This window comes from Plectropomus leopardus, chromosome 19 (assembly GCF_008729295.1).
Source record: "Plectropomus leopardus isolate mb chromosome 19, YSFRI_Pleo_2.0, whole genome shotgun sequence".
NCBI lineage: Eukaryota > Metazoa > Chordata > Actinopteri > Perciformes > Serranidae > Plectropomus > Plectropomus leopardus.
The window spans coordinates 9,719,973-9,745,531 of record NC_056481.1 but is presented as its reverse complement, the minus strand read 5'-3'; the positions used below and the strand labels follow the sequence as shown (position 1 = coordinate 9,745,531).

The following is a 25,559-nucleotide window of genomic DNA, read 5'->3' as shown; positions in this document are numbered from 1 at the left end:
GAGTTTAGCTCCTTTTTTTTTTAACCCTTTTTTTTATATAGAGCCGAATTGCCATTTCTCACAAAAAAATATTCGTCCCTGTGACGTATTTAGCGGTTCACTCTCTTATCTTCTCATTGACGTGTAAACAATTGACCATTTCTCCCTTTTCCTTCGACAGCACTCTTCCCGAGCTCTTATCCTGTGAGTTAACAGTTTCATATCGTATACTTGACGATTTTCATCCATTCATCTTGTGTTGGTTGTTCAGCTTTGTAACACTTCCTGGTGATTGCTTTTTCACAAGCTGCCGAAAGAATTTTCAGTAGATACCGGTCATCTCTTAACACAGTGCCTCTCATCATATTACCAAAATACAGAAGTATATATGATGTAGGTGTATGATAGCCCAGGATTAATATAATAACTCTATGAACATTTATCCAAAACTGTATGATTTCAAAGCCAAAATACTATGATCCACATTTACTGCATCACACCTTCTCCAACAACTGTGCTGTCCTTTTTGTGAGTAAAGCTAAACACATGCAGTACAACTGGAAATGTTTTGTGGCTGGGTGCTACTGCTGAAGTGTTTTTCACCTCGACCACATTGTAGCTGCCAAGCTGTGGCAGGCAGCGAACCTTGAAACCAGCAGCAACATTCAGTTTCATGTCACATACGGTTTCATGTTATTAAAAAGTTCCAATCATGGTTCCTGCAGCTTGAGGCAAGTTAGATTTCAGATTTTTTTATGCCATTCAGAATGAAGCTGGAGACCAAAAATAACCAAAATTTAAGAGATAAAAGAGGCATTTTCAGAGATCAGGAACATTGAACAGGATACGTCATGTTCAGACACCACAGTATCTCTGCTTTCTGTGTGGGCGACACCCCAAAGTCCTTTGGAGATGTGTTGCTGCTGACCTGGTGCTGGTATCAGAGACAAAGACACACACGGAACTGAGAAATAGCTGATGTTTTTTTGATCATTTTCTGTTTTTCACTCAGCATGTGAGATTCCACTGCCTTGATTCCCGTCCTGCCAAGTGTGAAAAACTTTTTTGCATAAAATACGCAGAGCCTCTCATGCATCGCTTTGAACTGCTTTCAGCCATGCCGCAAAATCTTGGTTAAATATGAAATTTTAGTTGAATTTGCAATTCGCCATGTCATCCAGATTACAGTGCAAGGAATATACATTTTTGAGCCATATTAGTTTTAGATTTGTAAAACTCTCTTGGAGCCGAGAAAAGCAATTTAAAAAAATAATCACTATGTCTATGACGAGGCCACCTCGAGAAACTACAGCTCACATTCAAAGGGCCGCAGAAGTGAAACTGTTAGCTAGAAACCTTTTTTGGCGTATGTGCCAGGCGAGCAGCTCTTATTTGAATGAATAGGCGCCAAATGAGTGTTGTAGGTTCCACTGTCTGCATGACTGAAATGTGAGAGGCATTCTGTAGTTTTTTGTTTTTTTTTAATTTAATTATTCTGAGATTTTATCATGCAGCATCAGAAAAAAAATCATAAAATCCTTCATCCTGTGTTTTATCATTTTTAAGTCTTTTGAAAGAGTAATATAAGACATTTTAATACCAATTAAGGCCTAATTTTTACATGAACTGAATTTAATGCCTTTTAAGACTTTTGAAAGATTGATATAAGACGTTTTAATACCAATAAAGGCCTTATTTTTTACATTTACTGTATTTAATGCTTTTAACACTTTTCAGGATCCGTGAGAACTGTCCACCACTAAAAATGGTCCTCAATTTTTTCCTTATTTTCTTGAAATGAAAAATCTCTCACAGTTTTGCAGGAATTTGACAGTTTAACTACAAGTAATTGTTGGCGTGGACGTGGACATGGACGGAAAGCAGACGAACGGGTTATGCAGCAGTAGTACACCTGAAACATCTGACATAAAACTCCCATGCGCACTGTGGGACATCTGTTGCTTGAAAACTGAATAGAGTGTGACTTGCGTCATTAGAGCAGATAAGTAGGTGCATCACCTCAGGCGGTGCTGGTGGGGGTTGTGGACGAGTGTAGCGCAGAGCATCGGCACGGCATGTCCCTCCTGTTGTACTCGTATCTGCTCCCAGAACACAGCCTCCTTTCACCTCTGTCACTCCGCTGATTAAAGGCCGGGGGCCCTCGGTGTGTCAGTCTGCCACACAGCACGTTTACAAGAGTTCTGTTTACCCATTTCCTTCTCGACTCATTACCCGAAAAGGGCTTAACCATTGGAAAGCGAGCGGGCTGCATGTAGTACAGGCGGCTCTGTGACAATGTAAATATGACCTCACTGTGCAAGCACACAGATTCTCATGCAACTGCATAATATTCACATCCATTACAAGAGTATGCATTGGCCCTCGTAGGCGAGTTTAATCCCACAGTTATGCTTTGTGTGGTATTTGCGCCTGGAGTATAGCATGTCAAGCAGTCTTCAAATTACTCAGCCGCTCTTTAATGAGGTGACTTTTCTTCCCTCAGAATGACAAGCGTCGTCACAGCGCGCAGAAGTGGTATGCAATCGTACTGGAGCAGTGAATTTAAAAAGTTATCGACAGTGTAATTCTGGAGGTTTGCGCAGGCACCAGAGTCAGGGAGGGGAAGCAGACAAACGGAGCAGCAGCAGCAGCTCTGACACATGGCCCACATTCACAGCCGCCTCCCACGTCACTGTGCTCCTCAGAGAAAAAGCCCCTTTTGTTTCCCAGCGCAGGGAGGGAGGGAGGTCTCTGGGGTGAACCGCCGCTCAGCTCCACCACTCCACCCGCCATCAAAAAAAAAAAAAAAAAAAAGAAAAGAAACAGGGACCGGACTTCCCACCGCTGCCTGGCGTCCTCCCTACTCACTCCCCGCTTCAGCACACAAACACAGGCCCATCAGTAGTACCACTACTACGGTTGTGATTGTCTTTTCCTGCTACTTAATTGGGTCAGTCTGCATTGTTGCATTAAAGACGTCTCCAACAATGACCTTGCTGTTAATGCATGTGCTCAGCTAACAGCAGCAGGGGAATTCTCCCTCTGTTTTTTACTTAAATAAAAGTAGCAATACCACAGTGGAGTCCTAGATGATCATAGTACAAAAGTAAAAGTACACAAGTTTCATCAGCAAGATGTGGTTACTATCAAAACTAAGTGTCCAAAGTAATAGTACTCATGCAGAATTGCCACCGATTGAGAATTGAAAATAAAATATCACTATACCAGCACCAATACCAGTACTCTTACAGTGATACCAATACCAGTAGAGTACTTAATGTGATACCTTTTCTTTGCACGACATTCAATACCCATCATGTGAATGGAAATATTAAGTCGTGTAAAATGCCACCACCACTCATCTGGTGGCATCTCCGCACGCTGAACTGCCAGCTCTGTCAGACAGACCATGCTAGACTTCAGCACAGCACAGACTGTACGAGTTGAAGCAGCTGCAGTAGTGGGCCAGTAGCATGTTGCATTTAATTTAAGATGCTTGCGATGATTGGTTGTAAGCAAACCGTTTTTTTTCTCTTCTAAATGTGGGTTTCAAAAAGGAACGAACGTAGGTTTTGTTTGAGTGGAGAAGATTCTGTACTACTTGGATATTTCAGTCAATAACTTTAAGGTATAGAGCACCGACATGCAGCCATACTTATTGCAGATGCGTTAAAATGTAGTTTATGTCCACAAAAATGCAATTGCAACAGATTATTAATCTTAGTGTTTGACAACATTATGCAATTGATCCTAAAACACACTTAATTTAGAGTTGACTCATAAAACCATCTTGGTTTCACTTCTGGTTTGGTGGACATAAACCCTTAAGCAGGCATGTCAAACCGGTCCACAGGGGGACCGGTGTGGCTGCAGGTTTTGTTTCCAACCAAGTAGCAGCACACCAGACTTGACTCATTTAATCAACTGATCTCCGTCTTCAGACAGTTGATTGGTCAAACTGTGTGCTCTTGGTTGGTCGGCACAAAAACCTGCAGCCACACCGGCCCCCCTGTGGACCAGTTTGACATGCCTGCCCTTAAGTCATCCAGTTAGATGTGAAAACATGCTGGGTCTTTACATGCTAGAGTAACTGTTTATTTAAATGGAGTCTGGTAGGGTGCTGATTTGTCCATTTTGGGGTAAAAACAAAAAGAATCTTACTCTTAAAAAAGAAGGTCTATACCTGAGGGGATCCTTTCCATAATGTTGTCAGACACTAATTATAGTAATCTGAGACTGTCAGTGGTATAAACAGCCACTTTTAGTTGGAGGAAGATAATGGGAGGTGCATAAATGCCCAGAGTGGTTACACTGCAGCCTGTTATACTGCTACCAACTGTTGGCCTCTTGCACAATACTGGATCAATTACAGAAATTGTTGTTTTCATTAGTCACTTCTACACAAAAACATGGTAAAACAGAAAGACACTTAAAAAAAGTTATCCTTAAAGAGCACACATTGAATTTTGTGAATGAAGAGGCTGAAATAACACGATTACAAATGACACATTTAAAACTGTGTTTTATTCGTATAGAAATATGCTCATGTTTTACATAACTTTGTAGTTACAAATCGTAAAAAGAAAGAATATTAACGCTATTAGCATCACAAAGTTCCTCTCACACAAAGGGGAGCATAGATCTCAAGAGAGAAGCTTGATGTTACTGTGTGAAATGTTAAGCTCTTCAATATACTTTACAGGTTGTGTGTGCGTGCAGCTTGTTGCTCAGTAAGAGTGAAAGGGGTTTTACTAACAGTAGCTCTCGAAGTAGTCTTCATTTCTGTCCATCATGTACTCATGTACTATTGAAGAACGTCACAGGAACGGACACTCTTTCTAGTGCAGAGAATTTATACAAACCTGCTGTGAATTCTCTCCAGACGTAGTACAATGAAGGTAATCAGGGTTACAGAGAAATGTTAAAGACCCCAGTCTCTGAGCCAACATTAATATATCATTTTTATATTTATCAGTTCTATTATCTCCACCCGAATCCGTCCTCCCCGACTTCCTTGTTCTCCTGAGACACAGTTGAGATAACACACAGTGTGGGAGTAGCTTCTGACTACACAAAGCCTCCAAAAATAGGGGTTTAGCCCACAAAGCTCCTGCTAAATCTCTCCTTTAGAAAAAAACAAAAAACAAGTGCTGCAACACTCGCTGCATTAGCTTTCCACTTGCTTTATCCTTAAGACTATCAGTACTGTTTACTGTACCACCTGGTGATAAACTTTCAGTCCCCGAAATCAGCGTCCACCGAGAGAAAGACAGTCCAGCTCAGTTCCTCTCAATTTGCTCAATGTCAAGCTCGCCTCCAAGCTGATAAACATCCTTCCTCATGCTACACAGCCCCGCCCACAGGGGCTCATTGTCCTTCCCATTGGTCGTCCCTGGCATCCAGTCCACCTCCTCGATGGTGGGGTCTGACGGCACGTTCCTGGTGATCTCGCCCTCTTTGGTCCGAGGCTGAACGTCCTCCGAGCCGTGTATGTTTGCTGATGAGTCATCAGTGTCGCACTGAGAGGTGCTCCTGAGAGTGGGGAGGGCCTGACTCGACTCGCAGCTGTCTTCCACTGTGATTCCAGGGCAGCTAAGGCTGTGGAAATTCCGAAGTTTCTGTGGAAATACAGAAAGATCATCTTTTTAGAAGCATAAATTTTTTTTTTTGAAGGACACAAGCATACATTGTAAGGGCAACTTTGGCATTTTTCAACCTGGGACATTATTTCCCATGTTTTTGTGTCTACAAGTCTAAATGGGACAACAAATGTTGAAATTGGTCCAATCTTAAGACACTGCTGCAGCTGGCAGGGGAAAAAAAGCCTGCAGTGTAACCACTTGGGGCATACCAATTCACTTACACTAAAATAGGTCAGAGATTGACCTTTTTTTTTTTTTAACAAGAAACAGCCCTGAAATTTTTATAAAAATACCAAAGTAACCGTTCAAACAAATAGTGAAATCTTTGGTCTGGTGGGAGTCCATCGCCTCCATGGTGATGGCATATTTGGTGAGGAAATCGAAAACATTTCCTTCATCTTGGACTATGACCCATGTCCTAACTAGGGCACAAACTAAACCAAAAGGCAAACAGCCGTCCTATGAAAACAATCCCTCTACTGTATTCATACAGTGTGTGGGTGAGTCAGTGAGATCAGAGCTGGACACTGGACAACAACCACTATAAGAAGAAGTAAAAAGATTTGAAGGGTATAAATTTAGCTTGTATTACATACTGGAGCAACTGGTAGTCGGACGATTGCAATGTGAGGTCCAACGGGAACCCAGGCAGCAAGTGGCCAGATACCCAGAGGGTGGACATCACTCATGTCGGCCTTTTGACTCTGCCGGCCTTTCACTAGGACTGCACAATGAACACATACATCTGGGAAACCCAGAAACTTCCTTAGGCAAATCCACATGTGCCAGTGCTGCCGCAAGCCAGTCCTGTGGCAGCTGTGCGTGCTGGAGTGGAAGGCTTTATGACAGAGGCTTATCCAATCTGTGCAGCTAATGTGGCGAGGGCAGGACAGCTGCCTCATGCCTGACCACTACGGTGTTAGGGCCAGAAGGACACAGGAGAATAGGGCCTCTGTGAAACCTCCTGTCACTTGTGTGCTTATGTAATACGCAACAAGTATGGGACTGTTGTGGATGCAGGTCACAGCCAAGCGTGTTAAATACAGCTGCAAATAATCAATCATACCAAGAGCACAAAGTGTCTTCTAACCTCTGATTTTGTCTAATACAAAAAAGATCAAAATGATACCAGAAGGGAAGAAATGTAAAGTCATTTTTCATGTCTTCGACTTGACAGCAGTGTCTCAGCAGTAGATCAAACGGGGCCCTGATGTTTTTCTTGGCTCTAATAGCCGAGAGGGTACGTTTTTCAGCACCAGGCCAGTGTCACATTGCTGCCTTCTTCGTTAGCGTTTCAGTTTGACCATCAAATTTTTGGCCCTAGCCATGGGACCAAACTGATAAGGCTATGTTGAGTCTGGAGTATAGCAAAACAGAACCAGACATTAAAGTTTCCCTCCAGACGTGTTTTAAGTACACAAAAAACACTGCTATGAGCGATATTTTGTTTAACATGGTTTTCCCATGTACAAAGTTTTAAAAAAAAAGTGTCTGGCCACCACTTTTAGTAGGTTTGGTTTTTCCCAACGCTGCTAGGCTAGGTTGACTGGTGTGAGAGCAGTGTGCGTGAAAATGGCTAGCGTTAGCATTAGAGGACACGTAAGAGAGAATCAGTGATACATGTTTGAGCCTCAGTCAGAGCCAGAGTCAGATGAGGAGTTTGTTGTGCCCCAAAATCTGTGACTAGTAGACATGTGTAGAAAGCATCTTTTATTTGTTTACGTTGTTGTTAGCTTGTAGTGGCTGTGAAACATATAGTAATATCTTCTACACTGGGGTCGCCACGAGTAAAAGTCAGATTTGACAAGGTCAGACATTTTCGGGAACACATGCTGCCTTCATATTGAACTTGTGCTAGTTTTGACATGGGAAGCCTCGTAGACTACATGCTTGGCGTTACAGTCGTTGAGTCGTGAGAGCATCGTTGCTAGGCAGCAGCAACATAGATGCTACTGTCGCCATCTAGAAGCCAACACAGCTAACCATTTAGCAAGCGGGTCGCCCTGGTTCCCTCGTGAAAAAGTCAATTGGATTTTTTTCAATTGGATTTTGGATCGTTACAGAAAAAAGGGGCTGTGTAAACAAATGTTTGTGATACTTTCACGTTTTGCAAACACATCACACAACTCGTGTACTCAGAACTTCTAAAAAATGTCCACTTACGAGATTGTGAATACCACAAGAGGAGGTATTTATATGGATTCTTCTGATAAACACAGCAAACATAACCCAGTTTGAATGCAGCACTGACGACAAGAAACAGATTTTTGAGTGGAGGGGGACTTTAACTAAACCAAGTATAGCTCCAACTTTGAGCGGAGCAGGCGTTCTGCAGAGGAAGAGTTTCAGACAGAGAAAAGCCTCTAGCGTCCTCAATCAACTTACTGCACCACATCAGAATGAGGGTCATGAATAAGTGCTGCCGGTGTCCAGTTTGTCTGCCACTATCAGCCACCCCCCCTCTCTCTGAATGAAATGGAGAGGAGAGCAGACTCCTCATCCATACTGACCTTGACTCTCCGTCAATACAAGCTGATCAATAGCTCATGAGGCCCGGTTGTGGCAGCGATCCACCCACTGAGCTGAATTTACAGAAATCAATATCTCTTTACCCAACATGCATCTCCCCTGTGCAACGATCTATAACCTCTGCCACAGCTGCTCTGCTTCCTGACATTCATGGAGCCGCAGTGAGCCACGTCGAGGGTAGCAGTTTCTCCCGGGTAAACTACACCGTTGTAGATGAGAGGACACTTTAGAGACACACTCAGCACTGTGACCAATCCTTGAATAGTAAGGTGACTTTGAGCACTGATAGGGTGACGCACGTGCAGCCCTCGAGATGAGTGCCGAGCAAGTTTGGTCCATCGTCACATGCGTCTTTTCCCACTCTGATTTTTAAAAAATCTTAACAGTTATACACTTCAGGCTTTGAAGTTTAAACAATCAGACTATTTTTTAACTAATAAGATTATAGTTTGGTCTATAAAATGGCAAAAAATAGTGAAAATATCCATCATAAGTTTGCAGAGCCCGAGGTGACATTTTTATCAACAGCTTGTTTTGTCCAACCAGCAGTCTAAAAACTAGGGCTGGAAAACAATTATCAATGCATCCTGATGCATCAACATTTTTTATTTCTATGCATGATTTATTTTTTTCTCACTGTGTGACTTCTTGTTTCTCACTTATTTAATTATTTTCTTATTGGCAGCCACTAAAACTGGCAGTTTTTACTCTAACTCCGGGTGGAAACATGAATTATGGTATCTTTGTTTTGTTGCGTTCCCAAAATATTTTAGCTTAGTTAGGCTCATCTTGGATTTAGTGTGGCTCTTTCACCTTTTTCTTTCGACTTCATAGAAACCAAAATGCTCAAATACACTAGCTTTTAGGGCCCTAACGCACCAAATCGACAGTCTGCGAGCACCTGTAACTCTAGTTTTGGTGGTGTGTCCCGCACTGTTGGCACTACAGGTGGCCCTTGTTGGCTTTTTTGGCGATTCAGCGCGTTGAAATTGTTGGTTAAACCCATTAATTAATGAAATCAGTCTGATTGGCAGTTCAGCTCAGTGCACGAGAAGAGAAACGTAAGTGAGGAAAGCAAACATGACTAAAGTCAAGAAGGTGTGAGATCAAAACAAACTTGTTCTATTAGGTTAGATTTGGGTTTTTTAGCCATTGGGCTCCTCAACAGAAACAGTCTTAACTGTGCTGTTGTTCACTTGTGCAAGGTAAATATAATTTGTTCTTTCAGTACAATGCAATGGATACTGCTACAATGAAGAGCTATTTTTCTTTCATGAAGGCACAGAAGATAAATTCTTGTTGGTGGTTGGTTGTAGTCTTCGCAGTGTGTTCAGGTGCAACTTTATGGCCAAGATACAGGCAATATGAGGAAACGCAACAGTCTGCGTTCGTCGCAGCTAGTTCTTTGATATCGGTTTGGCTTTTAAGCCAGGGGTGCCAGTCAGATTGTAAAGGTCCGCAGTTGCTCATGCTCAGCCATCCTCATCGAAGAATTAATGTTTTAAATTTCTGATTACTGACTATTCCTCTGCATTGAGGCAAAAATCTTTTAAGAAAGAATCACAATGCATCTAAGAATCTGGAAAAAAAACTGGAACCGACAAAGCTGTCACATTATTACCTGCTAAATAACTTGAAACCATTAAGGGACTGTGTAAACTGTCAGCTGATTCTTCTGCAGATTTACTTATCAGCACTATCTCTGGGTTTAGTTGCATAATTGAGTCAAAATATCTGCATGACATTTTTTCCCAAGGCTTGCCTATAAACCACGGTCACTTGAGAAGTTTAAAAAGAAATCTAAAAAAAAAGATATGATGCAATAAAACCCAGCAGTCCCTTTTAATAGAGGAACAGAGAACACAATGCACAAACAGCAGGAAAGATCCAATGCTAACAATCTCAGCACCCTGACGTTCCTCTGTGAAAATATTGTTGGTTGCCTCGCCTAGGGCTTTTTTCTCCACGCTGACCTCGTCTGTGTTTGGAGCGTGTGTGGCGTCTGCTTGTCGTGTCACAGCAGCGCTGTTGTTAAGACTCCGCTGAACTCCGAGTGACTTTCTCAGAGGGGCCAAGTCCAGCTCTGTGTTTATGATCCAGTGAGTGTCCATGTAAAATTTTACTATGTGTGATCGTGTGCTCGTAGTGGCACAAAGACACAAACACCTGCCGGGACGTGCAGATGGAACAGTTTGACTTCAGAAATGGATCAGCTCTGGTTTCATAAGATCTTTTTCTTTTCTGAGTGCAAACTGATCATCTGATTGACCGCTTAATTCCTGCTTTAATCAAATCATTTTTTTTCCAAAAGCACAAAACCGGCATTCAATGTTTAGTGCGCTCCATTTCTGCAAGTGCAAAAACACAAGCACATAATGGAATGTGACCCGGAACAGGCCTGCATGAATGAACGGTCGCCTTCATTTGATGACAATGCCTGCAGAAACACTTTGAGGTGTGCTGAGGGAGAACAGACACAATGGCGTGACCTTTGTTGGAAGTGTTTGTTTATCCAACATGGAAGAGCAAGTTGCCACAACAGCGTAGTATAACTAGCTAATGTTGGTGAGACTGATGGACCTAGCAGAGCTTCCAGCTGGCATGACAATTTCCTGAGGCACTTGTCTCTTGTTCTTGACAGTGATCTTTGGAGCACATAAGAGGGCGTTTTGAGTTCAACCAATAAATAAAGTGCACATAAAATGACACCGGAAACTACTTCTGATAAATTATATGACAGATGCAATATTTAGTATACTGTTTAACTATGTTTATAAGGCATCAAGTGATGGAAACTGGATGCACACTCCCTAGATTTAAAAACTGACTGGCAGAGATTGCAGTATTGCAGTAATCAATACACTATATTGTCCTGATAAACCCTTTAACACCTGGATTGATACCATTTGTCTTTTGCTGTGTTAAGACACGTTTCCCTAGCACTTCAACTTTTGAAACCTGAGAAAATTTGATTTCTTTAAAAAAAAAATATGGGAAAAAAGACATAATAAGCAACTTGCCAAGAAATGTCACGATAATTGCAGAAAAAAATTAGTAAAACGTGACAAGGAAATGACTCAAAAATTAGCTGGGGGTTATTATTAGATATAACGTAAAACAAAAAAACAAATCAAAACAACAAAAAAGGGGAATATAAGAATTCTTATAATTAAAAAATATATTACAGAAAAAAATGCATTAAAAAATACATACAGATGTATATTTGCACTTTCTTAGGTCATTTTCTTGTTTGCTTGTTTTTTTTTTTTTACTTTTCTTTTTTTGTTTTTGCATCTTTTCAGGTAATCATCTTGTAACCTTATACTAATTTCTTGCAATTTTTTGGGCCATTTATTGTAAAGTTGCTCATTGCCTTCTAACCATGTTTTTGAAAGAAACCAAGCCACTTTGCTCAGGTTTCAAAGGGTTAAATATGGCACAAAGCAGTTTCTTTCTGTGTGATTTGTTAATACTTTTAAATACCAACCTGGGTCATCTTTGCCAGATCCAAAGAAGGCCTCTGTTTGTGTGTGTCAGCTGGTCGTCTGCGCTTCACACCAATTTTCTTGTCGTTGAGGACACACGGCTGTGAGCGACTACGGGCTAGACCCCCCTGTCCACCGCGGCGCTCTAGCTCTGGCGTGGAGTCAGGAGAGCTGTGTGGCGAGGGTCCACGAGGCTCAGGGAGGCAGATCTGTTCATGAGAGAGGTAGAGGGGCTGCGCTGAGGGCTCGGAGGATATGATCATGGAGGAGGAGGGCGTCAGGCCGGTGAAGGCGGAGGGGCGGGGGAGATGCTGGGTGAAGCAGGGCAGCTCCAGGGTGTTGGAGCGAGCAGGAAGGCTGAAGCTGGAGCTCCGCTGCATGGCCGGGAAGCCGAGTTGCGCGTTCCCCACTCCGCTACGCTGGACGCTGCCTCCGCTGTGGCATCTCCTCTTCTCCACCGTTGTCCACACACGAGAGCCCTGAGGCCGCCAGGTAGAGCGGCAACCGCCAAGTTCATCCGAGCAGGACAGGGAGCGGCACTGCCGCTTGCTGGGAGGTGCAGTGGAGTGCGAGGACGCAGCCTCAGTCAGGCTGAGGTCGTGCAACAAGCTGGTGATTGTGGTTGAAGTGGAGCCAACATCCCAGCCCCAGTGGGCGGAGCTTTTGTGCACCTCAGGCAGGACGTCCCACAGGCTCTCCAGGCTGGTCCCAACTGGCCTCGGCTGTAGGGAACAGCTGTGACCCACCTCACGCCATCGGCTTGTCTCTGCAACAAGAGACCAGAATCATTTGAATAACCTCTCAATAACCACCTCTCATGAATGACTTATAGGCTTATTTGCACAAAGAGACCCTGAATTTTGTGTGAAAACATTAAAAAAAAAATTATGTTTTTACATATCAACTCTGAAATGTTTTGTACGCCATCAATAGTGTCAAAGTAGTCTTGAATTTCTGCAGTATTCATGAATGAACTGAGACAGCAGATCTTGAAGTAACTGCAGATCTGGTATGGATGGGTGATATGACATGATATATATACATGATGTATATCTCAATATTTTTGAAAGCCAATCTCAACTACTTCAGTAGACTACTTCTAATTTTACACATCCCAAGTATACACCCCTCCCTCCTCTTTACACTTTATTTTTCGTCAGGAGTGACATCATCACTGCTGCTTGAGAGTTGCATTTTTTTCAGTGTCAAAGGAGTTTCTAAAAATGCATCAGATTCAGTGTGCATGTTTTTGGCTGAGGTTTTCTGAGGGCAAATTACAAATAACTTGTTGAAAGCAAAAAAGCAGAGAATCACTTTAGACATAAACGTCTAAGAAGCAACTTTCTTAACAGTTTCTGATGCCAAGGTTCTGCAATCATGAGAGGTCAAGTTTGGCAGCCTCAACATCCGTGACTCGGCTCCGGTCTGGGTCAGCGCGCTGGTCACAGCATGTGTACTTTGTATTGACACTACTGACTGCTTTGTGTAATTGGCACTAAAAATAACCCCTGTCCTGTGGGCACTGCTTCAGTGTCACAGTCTGTAATCACAGCTAATTGGGAAAGGAGAGCTGAGCTCGATGTCTAACTGACTCCATATCAAACCTCGTCTCTGCTGGAGGGAGGCGTGATAAAATGTCAATAACCCATCATAAACCCTGTTTTTTTGTTGAGATCGACAGCAGCTCCCTATCTGTGATTACCGCCCGGCATTGCACCAGAATAATAGTTACCATGCCAGGAAAGCACCTGTTATTCCAACAACAGAAACTCTGATTTGCTGAATGGGTCAGCCAACTGAACTGGTCAGTCAACTCTGAGTCAGATACTGAAAGTCGAAGCCTCTGCCCACTCCTGGTATGCAAAAAGGTCTATTCTTCTCCACTGGAGATAAAATCCTAAAATACCATCTACAGTACACGGGCAGGAGGAGGAACAAAGGGCAGTGTTAACAACACCTACTGGTGCTGCTGTGCTCTCTGCCAGTGTTACACACTCAATGCCAAGTTACTTCAGGACAGAATACCATTTAATCTGACGATACAAAGACTGCAAGGGCTGTTCCTCATAAGGCTGGGTAAACTATGCACATGGGCCTTTGTAGTCATAACCAAATTCTCAACTTGGGGACAGCATGTCCACAGCTTTATGGCATGCAGCAGTGCCATGAAATTCCTGCTAATGATAGGCCGCTAACACGTAGTCATTAACGCACATTCATCTTGGGCGGAACACCTGTCTGATATGTTTCACATAATGCCGTGCAACCGTCGACCAGATGCAGCACAGACTGGCGTGCTGCCGTTCTGCCAATAATTTCTTAGAAATGTTACAATGGGACGAGCTCCTCCAAACCCGCGTGCTCACTGAACGCCTGACATTTTTCAGCATTTACAAGCTGCTGAAGACCGCTGGACATATTTACTTGTCATGTCTAGTTTGTAATGGAAAGTTAGCATGGCTGTACAGAAGACTTTTTATTTTTTTTCTACATTTGAAGCTTCTTCAACTTTCTACAGTAAATAAATGTGATTTCTGGTGCTGTTAGGTTGCTTCCTCACCACCTCACTGGTACAGGTGCATGCCTCCCTTTGTGTGTGGCAAGTGGGAAAGCAAACCACATTGAAAATACTGTTTTTGAAAGGCTAAATGTCAACAAATATAGACTGATTTTTTTTTTAGATTAAAACATGAATTTTGGAATTGGCATCGATACATCTATATTTTTTTCCAAATACATTTTGACTTTTGGACTTAAAAATGCTCTGAAATTATTGGAAATGTTTAAAAAATAATCCTACACATCCACTACTGAAAAAATGAATAGACATGCAAAAAAAAAAAAAAAAAAAGAAGCTGCACAGCATCTGAATTTAATTTAGTTTGAATGTTCAACATTATGAATGAAGCTTTGAATTGTGCAGTAAAGCCCTGTAAGTAAGACGATTATCTATATTGGCATTTTATTTTAATGATCGCCAGTTATCCATGATGCTATTATGGCTGTGAATTTGTATATTGATAAGAAAGATGGCAGACTCTTACCCATGAGTCCACAAGAGAAAAGAGCGGTCCCCTGGCTCATGGTCTGTGCCTGGAACTGTAAAAACGCAAGAGATTCAGTCAGAAAGTCACATAAATAGCTTTGTGTAAAATGTACATGAGGTTCTCATTATAAAAAGTCAATAAATCAACAAATAAAAGTAAAAACTTACTGTAAAGTCAAATTTTGTTCATGTATAATTGGCCAAAAACGCTAAATGCTGCTCATCAGCTGCAGAGAGAGTTCCACCATAAACGCCTGTGATTGACGCCTCGCCTGTGAGCATGATGACTTCATTTCACGTGGCTGAGAGGGCAAACTCAGTCCACATTAGTAGGGGAATTTTCTCACTCTGTGCTGGCAGAGAGGAGGTTTCTACTGCATGGATGCTGATTAGAGAATGAGTCAGAGTTGCTCAGCCTGGTGGAGCTAAAATACTCCATTGTCATTTTGACTGAAGTAAATGGAACACGAGGGATTCAAAACCAGATGACAAACGCCCTGGTGATAACACTCGGCAGCAATTATGACGCAATTATCAATAATTGCAACAAAAACATCCTTCATTCCCAGTCTTCAACTTAGAAATAGTTTTTTTGACTTTCAGTCAGGCAAAACTGGTGAACTTTCCAGAGAAAAATTGACGCAAGGGAAGCTAAAAGTCAAATTCAAGATTCTCATCAAAGTTGACAAAATAGGAAAATATAAAGTGGAGCCATAAAACTGCTGCGGAGGGATGAGTGGCCAGCGATTTCCTGACTTAGTGCAGCACCTTGTCGTCCTCTACCTTGACATGTGCAGTTGAGGCCCGTTGGCGAGACTACATACAAACATAAAATGACACATTTCACACAGAAAAAGCTGACACAAGTAGAAATTAACCTCTCACCGGGCCCAAATTTGCACTTTTGGACGTTACATCCTCGGCGCCCTTCTTTTCCAGTGTTTTCTTGAAAATGATCACCATGGCAACACACATCCTTGTCCCAAGTTGTTCCAGTGAGGGCAAGAAAAGTTGGCGGCCATCTTGACGGGCATGGTGTGAGCAGGCTGGTTTCTCATAAGCTTAAGACAGCAGCCGTCGACTCCTTCAGGAATGTGCTTCACTCCTCGGCCCGATCCTGAGCGGACACACAAAGATGAGCAGAGGATTAGAATTCAGTACATTTCTGACATTCTGTCGACCATATAAGCGGAGAACAATCCAGCTGGATTGGGGGGGAACAGATCCCCTGGGTGGAGGCTCTAAAACACACCGTCAGCAGAGAATAAGCCCAGTTTCTCGGCTTAAAATGTATCTTTTCACTCACTCTCTCACTCTTTCTGTATTTTTTTGTCATGGCGATTACTGTAATATTATTGTGTTGATCTGCTCTGTACGCACAAAATCTGTTGCACACCTGTTCGTCTTGGAAGAGGGATCGCTCCTCAATTGCTCTTCCTGAGGTTTTTTCCACTTTCCTCAAGTTTTTCTCCCTGTTAAAGGCTTTTTTTAAAAAAAGTTTTTCCTTATCCGCTGTGAAGGATCAAGGACACAGTGATGGTGTATGTTGTGAAGAACTCCAAGGCTAATTATGATTTGTGATACTGGACTTTATAGATCAAACTGAATTGAAATCACTATTTGTTTAGCCCTTTGCGGCATGTTTTGTGATCATTTTTTGATTCACTTTGACTTGATTAATCTGTAAAGCTCTTTGCGTTGCCTTTCAAAGTGACTAGCTTCCTTCTTCAACTGAATTTGCAGCAATTACATTGGATTCCAATTGCGACACAAAGTCTATCCCAAAAGAATGGTGTCAAATCATCCATAAAAACTTCTCAAAAGACTTCAGCAGCATGATCCATCTCTCTGCCTCCAGTTCGCTACTATGCTTCAAGCAAATGTTGCATCTCGTGTGTTCATGCGCGTGTCCGTGCATCTTTCTGTCTGCAGCTAGTCTCACAAACTACTGGACCAATCAGCCTCATATTTTGCATGCACATGTACGTACTGTATGTGCGAGGACCTCTTGTGGTTGCAGTGATGCACGGTTGTTGGATAACCTGTTTTGACTGTTTTATACTGTCACTGACTGCTGACTGGCTGATAGGAGCCGCAGGTTTTCCAAAATCATCCCGGCTAAAACAACAAGCCTTAGGTTCTGTTGCAGGCCACATTTTGGCCTTTGTTGTGGCTCAAAAACTGACTTACATAGAAAAGTCTGGTCTCATTTTGAACAGGAGCATCTGTAGATTAGTTCCATACCTGATATGGTATGATACACTGAAGTTTAGCACAATACAAGACGCATTTCAGAAGAGGAGTGTTTTGCCTGCTTAATTTTTGTAGACTGCGGATTTTGCTGATTTGGTAATTTCTTCCTTGATATTTTATGCTTCTACCGAGAGGGAGAGGTCTTTTGGTCTGGTGGAGATGTTGTCTTGTACTAAAAAGAGTTTTGACGTTATGAGGAGACAATAGTACTGCTTAAAAAGTGAGTTAAAAACTCAAAAGGCAGATTTTTGGGTGCAGCACTCCATTGAATCCTCAAGCTCACCTCAGACACATTCAAAGTGTGGAGCCCTCAATTTTTTTACAATCTGAAGTCACAATATTTCTCCACACTGGCACTCTTGCAAACCTGTTCACGAATACAAAAGCGAACGATGGAAAGTGAAAAGAAACTTAAACCTTGTTTTTTTTGTCTTGCTTGTCGATTTGGAGGATTATCAGTCATCTGAGAGAGCAAGTTTCCTCAAAGTGTTCCACACTGGAGCTCACAGAGAGGGAATAGAGCAAAGTCAAAGTTGTGTAATTGAATCCTCAGGGGCTGGCTGGGAATAGCTGACCTTGCGGTTATCAAAACAACCATCTTTGCGTTAGTGCTGCACCACGGTTACAGTACACAGCTAATCAGCCACATATGTAAATCTATATAATCATCACAGAGTTTTTTTTTTTTTTTTTTAATAGGTCAGTTCCACTCAAGGCGACATCAGGTGGGGACTGAAAAAAAAAGCTGTGGACACAATATGTGATGCTTGCAAGGTCAGAGAGAGTCTGCTTGAATGACAGAACAACTGCAAGCAGAAAAAAAGAGGAGAAAGAGATGTGAAACAAAAGACTGCTCTGTGCAGAAGATGAGACACCGTGGGAAACAAAAGAGGCGACATCAGAGGTTGTGGGTGGTGGGGTGGAGTGTGTGTGTATACAAGGGTGGTTAAGGGGGGGGTTGGCATCACAAGACCCTGAGGGAGCTGACACACTGGTGATGGTGTTTGCATTCAGCATATGATTTCCATTACTAACACTTATCACGTCAGGAAAACAACTTAAACACAAGGATGTTTTTAGCAGAGTTCTACAAGGAGATCAGCACGGTTCTAGGACGGCTGGCGGCTTTAACTTATGGCCTCTGCGAATAGAAAAGAACAGATCAAAGCTTGGAGCTGGAGTAGGTCAGGCCAGCTTATACCAAGCGTGACCATTAACCACGCAGATCTGTGGTTCACAGCAGCAGAGATAACTAGGGAAGTGGAGGAAACAGTTGTTTATATTTTACCATTAATGGCTCGGTGACACAAACAGAAAAAAAACCTCACCCAAAAGAAACTAAATTGGCAAAGATGAGAAAAGCACTTTGACATGATGTTTACCCAAACAAAAAGGACACTAAATTATGTTTTCCTTCCCTGGAAAAATGGAAAAAGCCTGACTGTAGCCTGACACTTTGGTCTCTAAACTGTAAACAACATCCATTACTTTTAGTTACGGAGAATTGCTGCAATTTATCATCTTTCTTACGCTCAGGCATTACGTTTTTATCCCATAAATCTGAGCTGAGTGCTTTAAATGGGCGAGGTTTAAAACATAATTATAAACATTCCTCTGCTCCATGACATAAGATGAACACACAATTACAAAAGCCTAACCTAGCCCAGCAGCCTTTGAAAACCTTTCAAACACGTGACAGTTTTGGAAAAGAAAACATGTTGAAAAGTGCTGGCAAAGTGCTTGTCTGCCTTTTCTTGCACAGACAAAGCTTACCAAGCATTTCCAATACTTAATGGATCCACCCAGTGCACTCACCTGATACGGAGCCGGCTGCTGGGCTCAAGGATGCAAATGAAGCTATAATCTGATGAACGAGACACCTAGAATTTGTGCCAGCGGGATGCCACTACTCTTCTGACGTCAAATCACCTCCATCATGATGCAGCCATATCTGGAATCAGTTGGAGGCAATGCTTCTGCAGGCCGATAGCTCTTTATCTGTGCTGGGGCAGCAACAAGCATGACATCTGAGAAGTCTAATCTCTGAGGAAGGGAAGAACGTTGCAAGACGTTCCCCTCAGATGCATCACATGCGAACAGGTCTGCAGCCACAGCGGCCTTTCCTGAAAGACGACAAAAACGCCGCCTTGGACGAGCTGACGGGACTCCACACTTCCTTTGTGGTCACCGCAGGCCTTTCAAGCATCGCTGCTTTGGCCTTGTCACAAATAGCGAGCTATAGCACAGCCTAAACGAGCGATAGATAGCACCGGAGAGGAAACCACAGAGCTGATTGGGTCGGGTGTAACAGCGGAGGCATGCTTTCTCGACTTTCAAAAGCCTGAACAGACCCTGCTCTATTTTCTACATAAGATAGGACACTATAGTACTACACTGTAAAGGACGCTTTTCTAAGACTCACAAATACAATAGGCATCTAAACTGTGGTCACCCATGAAAGTTGTGTTTCCCCAATTAGAACAGCTTTTCCATACATTGCTCAGACTGTAATCCCACAGGTTAGGCCAACATTACATAAGGATTTGGCCGCTTTGCGTCTGACTGACAATTAGAGCTAATACTAATCCATTTTATAGCACTTGGACAGCTGGTGGAAAACAACACGGTCTTAAATCATTCTTGCATCTTGTATCGGCTACTGAGCAACTACTTGTAAGAGTATTTTAAGGCTTATGTATATATATAAATTTAAATTGCGATTTAGAGCAGAATTTCAAAAGGTAAGCACGATAGTTGCATTTTTTTTAATCACGTTTTAAATTTCATTACTTTGCATTTCAAAACATTATCACACAAAATCTATATCTAAAATGTATTATTGACACTGACATTTCTATGAATGCTAGGTTCCCCCACGAATGTTGAAACTTGTTAGATATGTGCATTTTTTTTTTTACTTCTATCAGTTATTGTGCCTTTATGGTTTATTTACAGGGACCTTTTTGATTCAGTGTTTGCAGTCTGAATAAATAGGGAAAAATTGGACGGTCATTCAACATATTTACATATTGTTGAATTGCTCGCCTTGGTGTCGGTATAATCCAGGGTTCTATTAACTTAGTGATATTGTTCTTCACTTACAATGTAAATGTATCCCTATTCGCTCATTTATTAATGCAACCTGCATCTTTGAAAATGTAGTATTTTTATAATTTTACATATTTTTTGAGAAGGTGGTTTAACCCTTTACTTCCCATTCACTGGAAGCATTTTTGGGGATTCATTTACAATGGTTATTATACAGAGTGACTTATATTTAAACTATGTCTTGTATATTGCAGTGTGTCAAAATAGTTAATTGTTTGTTTTTTTGCAATTGGATATTGCAAGTTAGACAGTGTGCATGAGTCCTGTTGCAGCTTTTTGGTTGATCTGTCCCTCTCCAATGTACCTGTCCCATCTGATAGATGTGCAAAGTGTTCTTTTGCTCAAAAACATTTTGAAGTCCCTATTGACAAGGTAGAGCAATTCTTACCAGATTGTCTTGATTAGGAATGAAATGAAAGTAAAAAAATGCATGTGACTGACATAAAGTGGGCAAGTGTGTAAAGGGGAGACTCATGGGGATCAGATAGACCCCATTTTCTTTCAGATATCTTGGGGTCAGAGGTCAAGAGGCCCCCATGAAATAGTCATTTTTAGCCTAACTTTGGAGTATTATTTTGCACCCATCCTGAGAAGTTAGCATGACATGGTTGGTATCTCTGGTCTTGTAGTTTTATACGATACCAGTATCTCAGTATCTAGTAACTCGGCCCCATACAGCCTCTTAATGACGGCAATGTCGGCTGGCGATTAACACGATTAAAAAAAAAGAAAAGAAAAGGTGTTATGTACAGATCTTAATCTTATCAAAATTAATGCTTTAACGCTGACAGCCCAAGTTGTAGCACATTCTTTATTTTGTCTTTCATCTGTGTAAAAATGAACAAAACATATAATAAATATTAAGTTGGATATTCAGACATCCTCCTTTGACATTCCTGCATGCATGGCAGTCAGATCTGTGTCCTGCTCTCAACAATCCCTGGATTGTGGCCGTCTCAGTAATCCGAGCATCTGCTGAGCACCTGAGACGGCCCGACTTGAAACCTAACTGAGGGATTTGTGCTTGCTCTTCATCGTCGTACCACTTGTGAAAGGAATGCTGGGTAAAAATTTTGCTGTCCCCTTCCACAGACTGGGAGAAAATATGCATGTTCCTTAAAAGCTCGTTTGAGCCATCGGCTCTTGTGGCCTGCTTCTTTGAGTTGATCCATATTTGGACTCACATTTAAGCAGTTCCTCATGCCATAATGGTGGGTGTGTTTACAGAGCATGTAATAAAAGGCAGACAGACATGCAGGGCTCATGAAGACCGGATAATTGAATGACAAATTAGCAAACCAGTTCTGCTTTTCTGTTCCTGCAGTACTGTGCATTATTTCGAAGGGTTTTTGAAACCCCAAACATTCTTTGTTGGCGTCGTCATTAATTAGTTGCCACAAAGGGCAGGTGCCGCCAAGTTTTGCCAGGGCCGACTGACTGAAAAGCAATTTATGAAACTCATTGTGAGGTGGAGGCTAGCCCCACAGCTGTCCGCATGTTCACAGACATTAGGGCTATGTCAAACAGGAGGCACACTCTACATTTAAAGCAGCAAGTGAATAGTCAGAAATAAGCATGGCTGGGAGGCTTCAATAGTAGTTATCAGGCTCAGTTGAGGGTCTGGGGTACAGCCAAGGTCTCCCAAGCATGCAGCTGCCCACTTACCATAAACACAAAGGCTCAGCATGGCTATGCATGGCAGCCAAGGAGGCCTACGTTTTAAAGCAGGCCTGCTGTTTAATCATCTCATACATAATCACTTGCACTGTATACATTTGTCCAGGACAAGAGCTTTGTTGAGCTCGGTAATCAAGGCTTTCAACAAACCTGTCCAAGTTGGGAGAGAAATGTTGTCCACTTGAATGCTAAATCTAGCAAAGTCTGTTAATTACAAAGGCTTGGAGTTGGAGACACAACACTCTTCTACTCCCACAGCAGAATAACACTGCATGTTGATAAAGAACAAGTCACAGCCAGTGGATGCAGCCCTATTAACCTCAATCTAAATTAAGAGTGGGGAGGAAAAAGCACTTGAGTTTTGCATGCAGGAATTCATCCAGCCCCCGCACTGCATTTCCACTGACCATATATACACGAAAAAGCCGGCTATTTTTTCCATATGTGTTTAAACAATGTCATAACAGCGACGTTACAATACACAGGATCTTAGAGCGCCTTTTCAGTGATATGGACGAGGCAAGAGGAATCATCTGCAGCTCTCACAGGCAGCCTCTTTTGTACTTGAGCTAAAACTGTTCAACAGTTTTTCAGATGAGCTTGCCAGCCCTCCAGGTGGATGCCTCTCAGTTTCAGAAGAAAAGGCCTTGAAAACTGAGCTTGTCCAAGTAACCAGCACAAACAGTCCCTTAAACCCCCTTTTTTCCAAAATCCCTCATGAAAGGGAAATGAGTTTGGCAAAGAAATTGGTGTGACGGGAGCTCACAGAATGTTACACGCAGGCTACAGAGCAAACAGGATTTTGAACTCGACTGAAAGGCCACAAGCATGATAAAATATGAAATGCTCGAGAAGTAAAATGACACATCTGTGCTTGCCTCCTCTGCGCTTTCTCGTTTTACACGTACAGTTTGTGCGCGTTTGAGCCACTTGTGAACTTTAAGAGTCATAATCATGGCCATGGGACACTAAGAAGTTCAGGTTTAACAAGCTCTAGTGTTTATGATCCCTCTGAGTACGTAAATTGCAGAATCTGTTGGATTGTGTGTCAGCCAGCTCTGTCTTCATACCTGAGGGGAAGGTTGGCTAGATAAAGATAAGACAATAACATTCCTCTGCAACAGCACAAACTGTAACATACAAGAAAAAAGGGGACCTAAATGACATTGACACAAATAATGTGGCGTCACATATAAAGGCATGCACCTAAAAAATTATATTTAAAAAAAAAAAGGTATTCTGCATTTGCCAACACTGATCTTTCTCGCCATGTGTGCCATGCATGTGTGAAAACTCACATTGGGATCAGGATGTTGATGCCTTTTCACATAAAATGCTTTTGATAAAGTATCTCTTTGCAAACTTTGTGGAGCACTTAGTCACTCTGCCAACTAATCTGATTGAGTTTACACTTATTGTCAGGTGTCCAACAAGCCTAGCACACTTTTAGACCTTACATAAAGAATGGATGATACTGGCATAAAAGCTGGTATCATTTCAAGACATATGTATGGACATGTCTGGGCTTCATTTAAACTTATTGACACTTCTTTTGTAGCATTCATTGTAACATTTCATCATGTTGTGTCTTTGACAGTGTATTAAATAGTAATATAGGCGTAATAGCAACAAGAATAAACCGATCAAATTAACTTAAAGCTGCATTTATGTATGTAATACCCCCAGTCAAGACAAAAGAGCTGTGACAGTGCATGAGGAAAAGTTGCTAAGCTAACTATTTTAAGCTGTGTTTAGTTTTCACAAAGAAGACTGCACTATTACTGGTCACTTTTTTATTACATTTATCATCATAAAAATCAAAATTTAACACTTTGAAAACACAAGGGAGCATCACACTTTAGCTGGACTTCCTAAGTTAGCTTTACTATTATTTGACAAAAAAAAAGTACTACTCACGAGCATCACGGTGAGCGCCTCGTCTCTCCAACAGCACCGGGCAGCTGGTTTAGTTTCGCTGGACCATGTTGAGTTTTTTTTGCGCAGAAAACCAGAACAAGGCGTTCAGACAGGAAGCAAAGCGAGCAGTTCAGTTCACGTCCTGCTTCAGGCAGCTCCTGCAAACTACAACATTGCCCCAGTGCACTACTGTCCAAGATTGCACGCTAATGAGCCTGTGACAACATACACGAGCCGTACCACCTTTGACAGGGGAGAGGGGGTCCGATAACTTATTGTATTCCTGTAATCTTTCAATTTGACGATGATTATTAACGTAATTTGGCTTATTTAAACTTCCTATTTAGTTAATTTGAAGATTTGTGCAGGTAGAAAGTGAAATATAAACAACAGAAGACTTTTTGTAATTCTGTCACCCCCCGCTCTTGTAACTAGTGGTTCAATCCACCCTGCTGTAATGAAAAGTAATCACAGTTTTGAGCTGTGCATATAGACAAGGCACTTTCACAATATACAGTGGTGTAACATGATGACCTGCCAACTGTGTGTGACTTAAACAGCCACAGGAAAAAGGAGGAAGGTGTGTGATAAATATACATTGCCAGATCCCCCTCACAAAATTACTCCCAGTGTAATAAGGGTTGTTAGTCTTAAATAAATACAGTTATCACTAACAGATGTTCTTCTTATAGGAAGTAAATTATGGATTTATCATGCAATATGTTATAATTTAACAGTCTGGGTTTAGTCATCTATATATAGCCTAGGCATCTTATGCAACAAGTGTGCATATGGTCACCTGTACATGACGTTAAAGGGATAGTTCAGATGTTTTTAAGTGGAGTTGTATGAGGTACTTATTCATAAATACTGTATTACATACAGTAGATGTCAGTTAGCATGCCCTCAGTTTGGAGAAGCAGGCTGAAGTTCGGCACAAAAGCTAAGCAACCCCCTAAACAATAGATCTAATTTAAACATTGCTTCCAAGCTTTAGTCCTGTTATAGCCTGGGATTTATTGGTTACATATTGTCAGCTTTTATATATAATACACAAAAGTACTGCATACCCCCATGTTTACATTGTGAATGTTTATTTTTTTGTCATATACACAGACACTTTTTACTCCTTAGTGTGTAGGCTTAGACTAGGTGTTTACTAAAGTTTTACTTTTCAGCCTTGAATAATCAAAATCTAAATGTCTAAACACACAAATTAATCTAAATGTCTGCAGACATATAAACATATAATAGGCATTTATTAAATGTCAACATTGAATTGCTCAGTGGGAATATACTGTGCTGACAGACATTAACTGCAATGCAGTACATTTTGATACATTATCCATACAACCCTACTTAAAAACTGAAACTATCCCTTTAATATAACTTAGGTCAGTGTTTTCAAAGTAGGCCTGAATAGGTAACAAGTAACCAGTGTTTTACAAGAAAAAGAGCAAACATTAGAGACAGGTTTTTGTCTTCTTTTCTAGGCTGTGGTCATCTTGCAACACCTCTCCTTCAATACAGCTTGTTCACATGTAATAGCTGTGTATTTGTTTATCTTTGTGCATGCTGAGACACTGTGTGTCCTAACTGCTGACAGTGGGAGGCAAAAACATGTGAACTTTATGAACCTTTGAAAACTGACATGAGCAAAATATACTCCCGACAAGTACTGCACAAAACTGAAGCAACTGGATTCTATTGTAACGCTGCCAAAAGCCAAACTAGTAAAAAGATGAACAAATGTATTTTATTATTCCCATCCTATCACATCAAGTGCGGTAAGTTCATTTATTTTGTGGGGGGTAAAGTTAACACACTGGGCCTCAGAAGGGTGGGGAGCGGAGGCTCACCCCTGGCACACACTATTGTTAATCAAGGAGTAACATCTGTTGTGTGCCACTAATCTCCCCCAGA

General features: G+C 41.7%; 2 protein-coding genes across 2 annotated transcripts in view; one reads left to right on the top strand and one right to left on the bottom strand.

Annotated features, from left to right (window-relative positions):
• Positions 1–19,249, top strand: part of LOC121958517 (phospholysine phosphohistidine inorganic pyrophosphate phosphatase) — a 59,317-nt gene extending 40,068 nt beyond the window's left edge. Inside the window, exon 8 of the mRNA XM_042507478.1 lies at positions 17,634–19,249. The gene's annotated coding sequence lies outside the window, so the exon portion shown is untranslated. The remainder of the gene's footprint in view (positions 1–17,633) is intronic.
• On the bottom strand, positions 4,482–23,809 carry fam53b (family with sequence similarity 53 member B). Its single transcript, XM_042507474.1, has 5 exons — positions 23,637–23,809; positions 15,567–15,798; positions 14,680–14,734; positions 11,638–12,401; positions 4,482–5,597 (listed from the first exon to the last, which is right to left on the bottom strand). Exons 2-5 carry the CDS (start codon positions 15,654–15,656, stop codon positions 5,259–5,261), a joined length of 1,248 nt encoding a protein of 415 aa, XP_042363408.1. The 5' UTR covers positions 15,657–15,798; positions 23,637–23,809; the 3' UTR covers positions 4,482–5,258.
• Positions 23,810–25,559: the final 1,750 nt, after the last annotated feature.

Coding starts and splice junctions, on each gene's coding strand:
- fam53b (XM_042507474.1), bottom strand. CDS start 15,656: ATGTGTGTTGCCATGGTGATCATTTTCAAGAAAACACTGGAAAAGAAG. Junction 14,735..15,566: donor AAAGTGCAAATTTGGGCCCG/GTGAGAGGTTAA, acceptor GCGTTTTTACAG/TTCCAGGCACAGACCATGAG. Junction 5,598..11,637: donor ATCTGGCAAAGATGACCCAG/GTTGGTATTTAA, acceptor GTATTTCCACAG/AAACTTCGGAATTTCCACAG.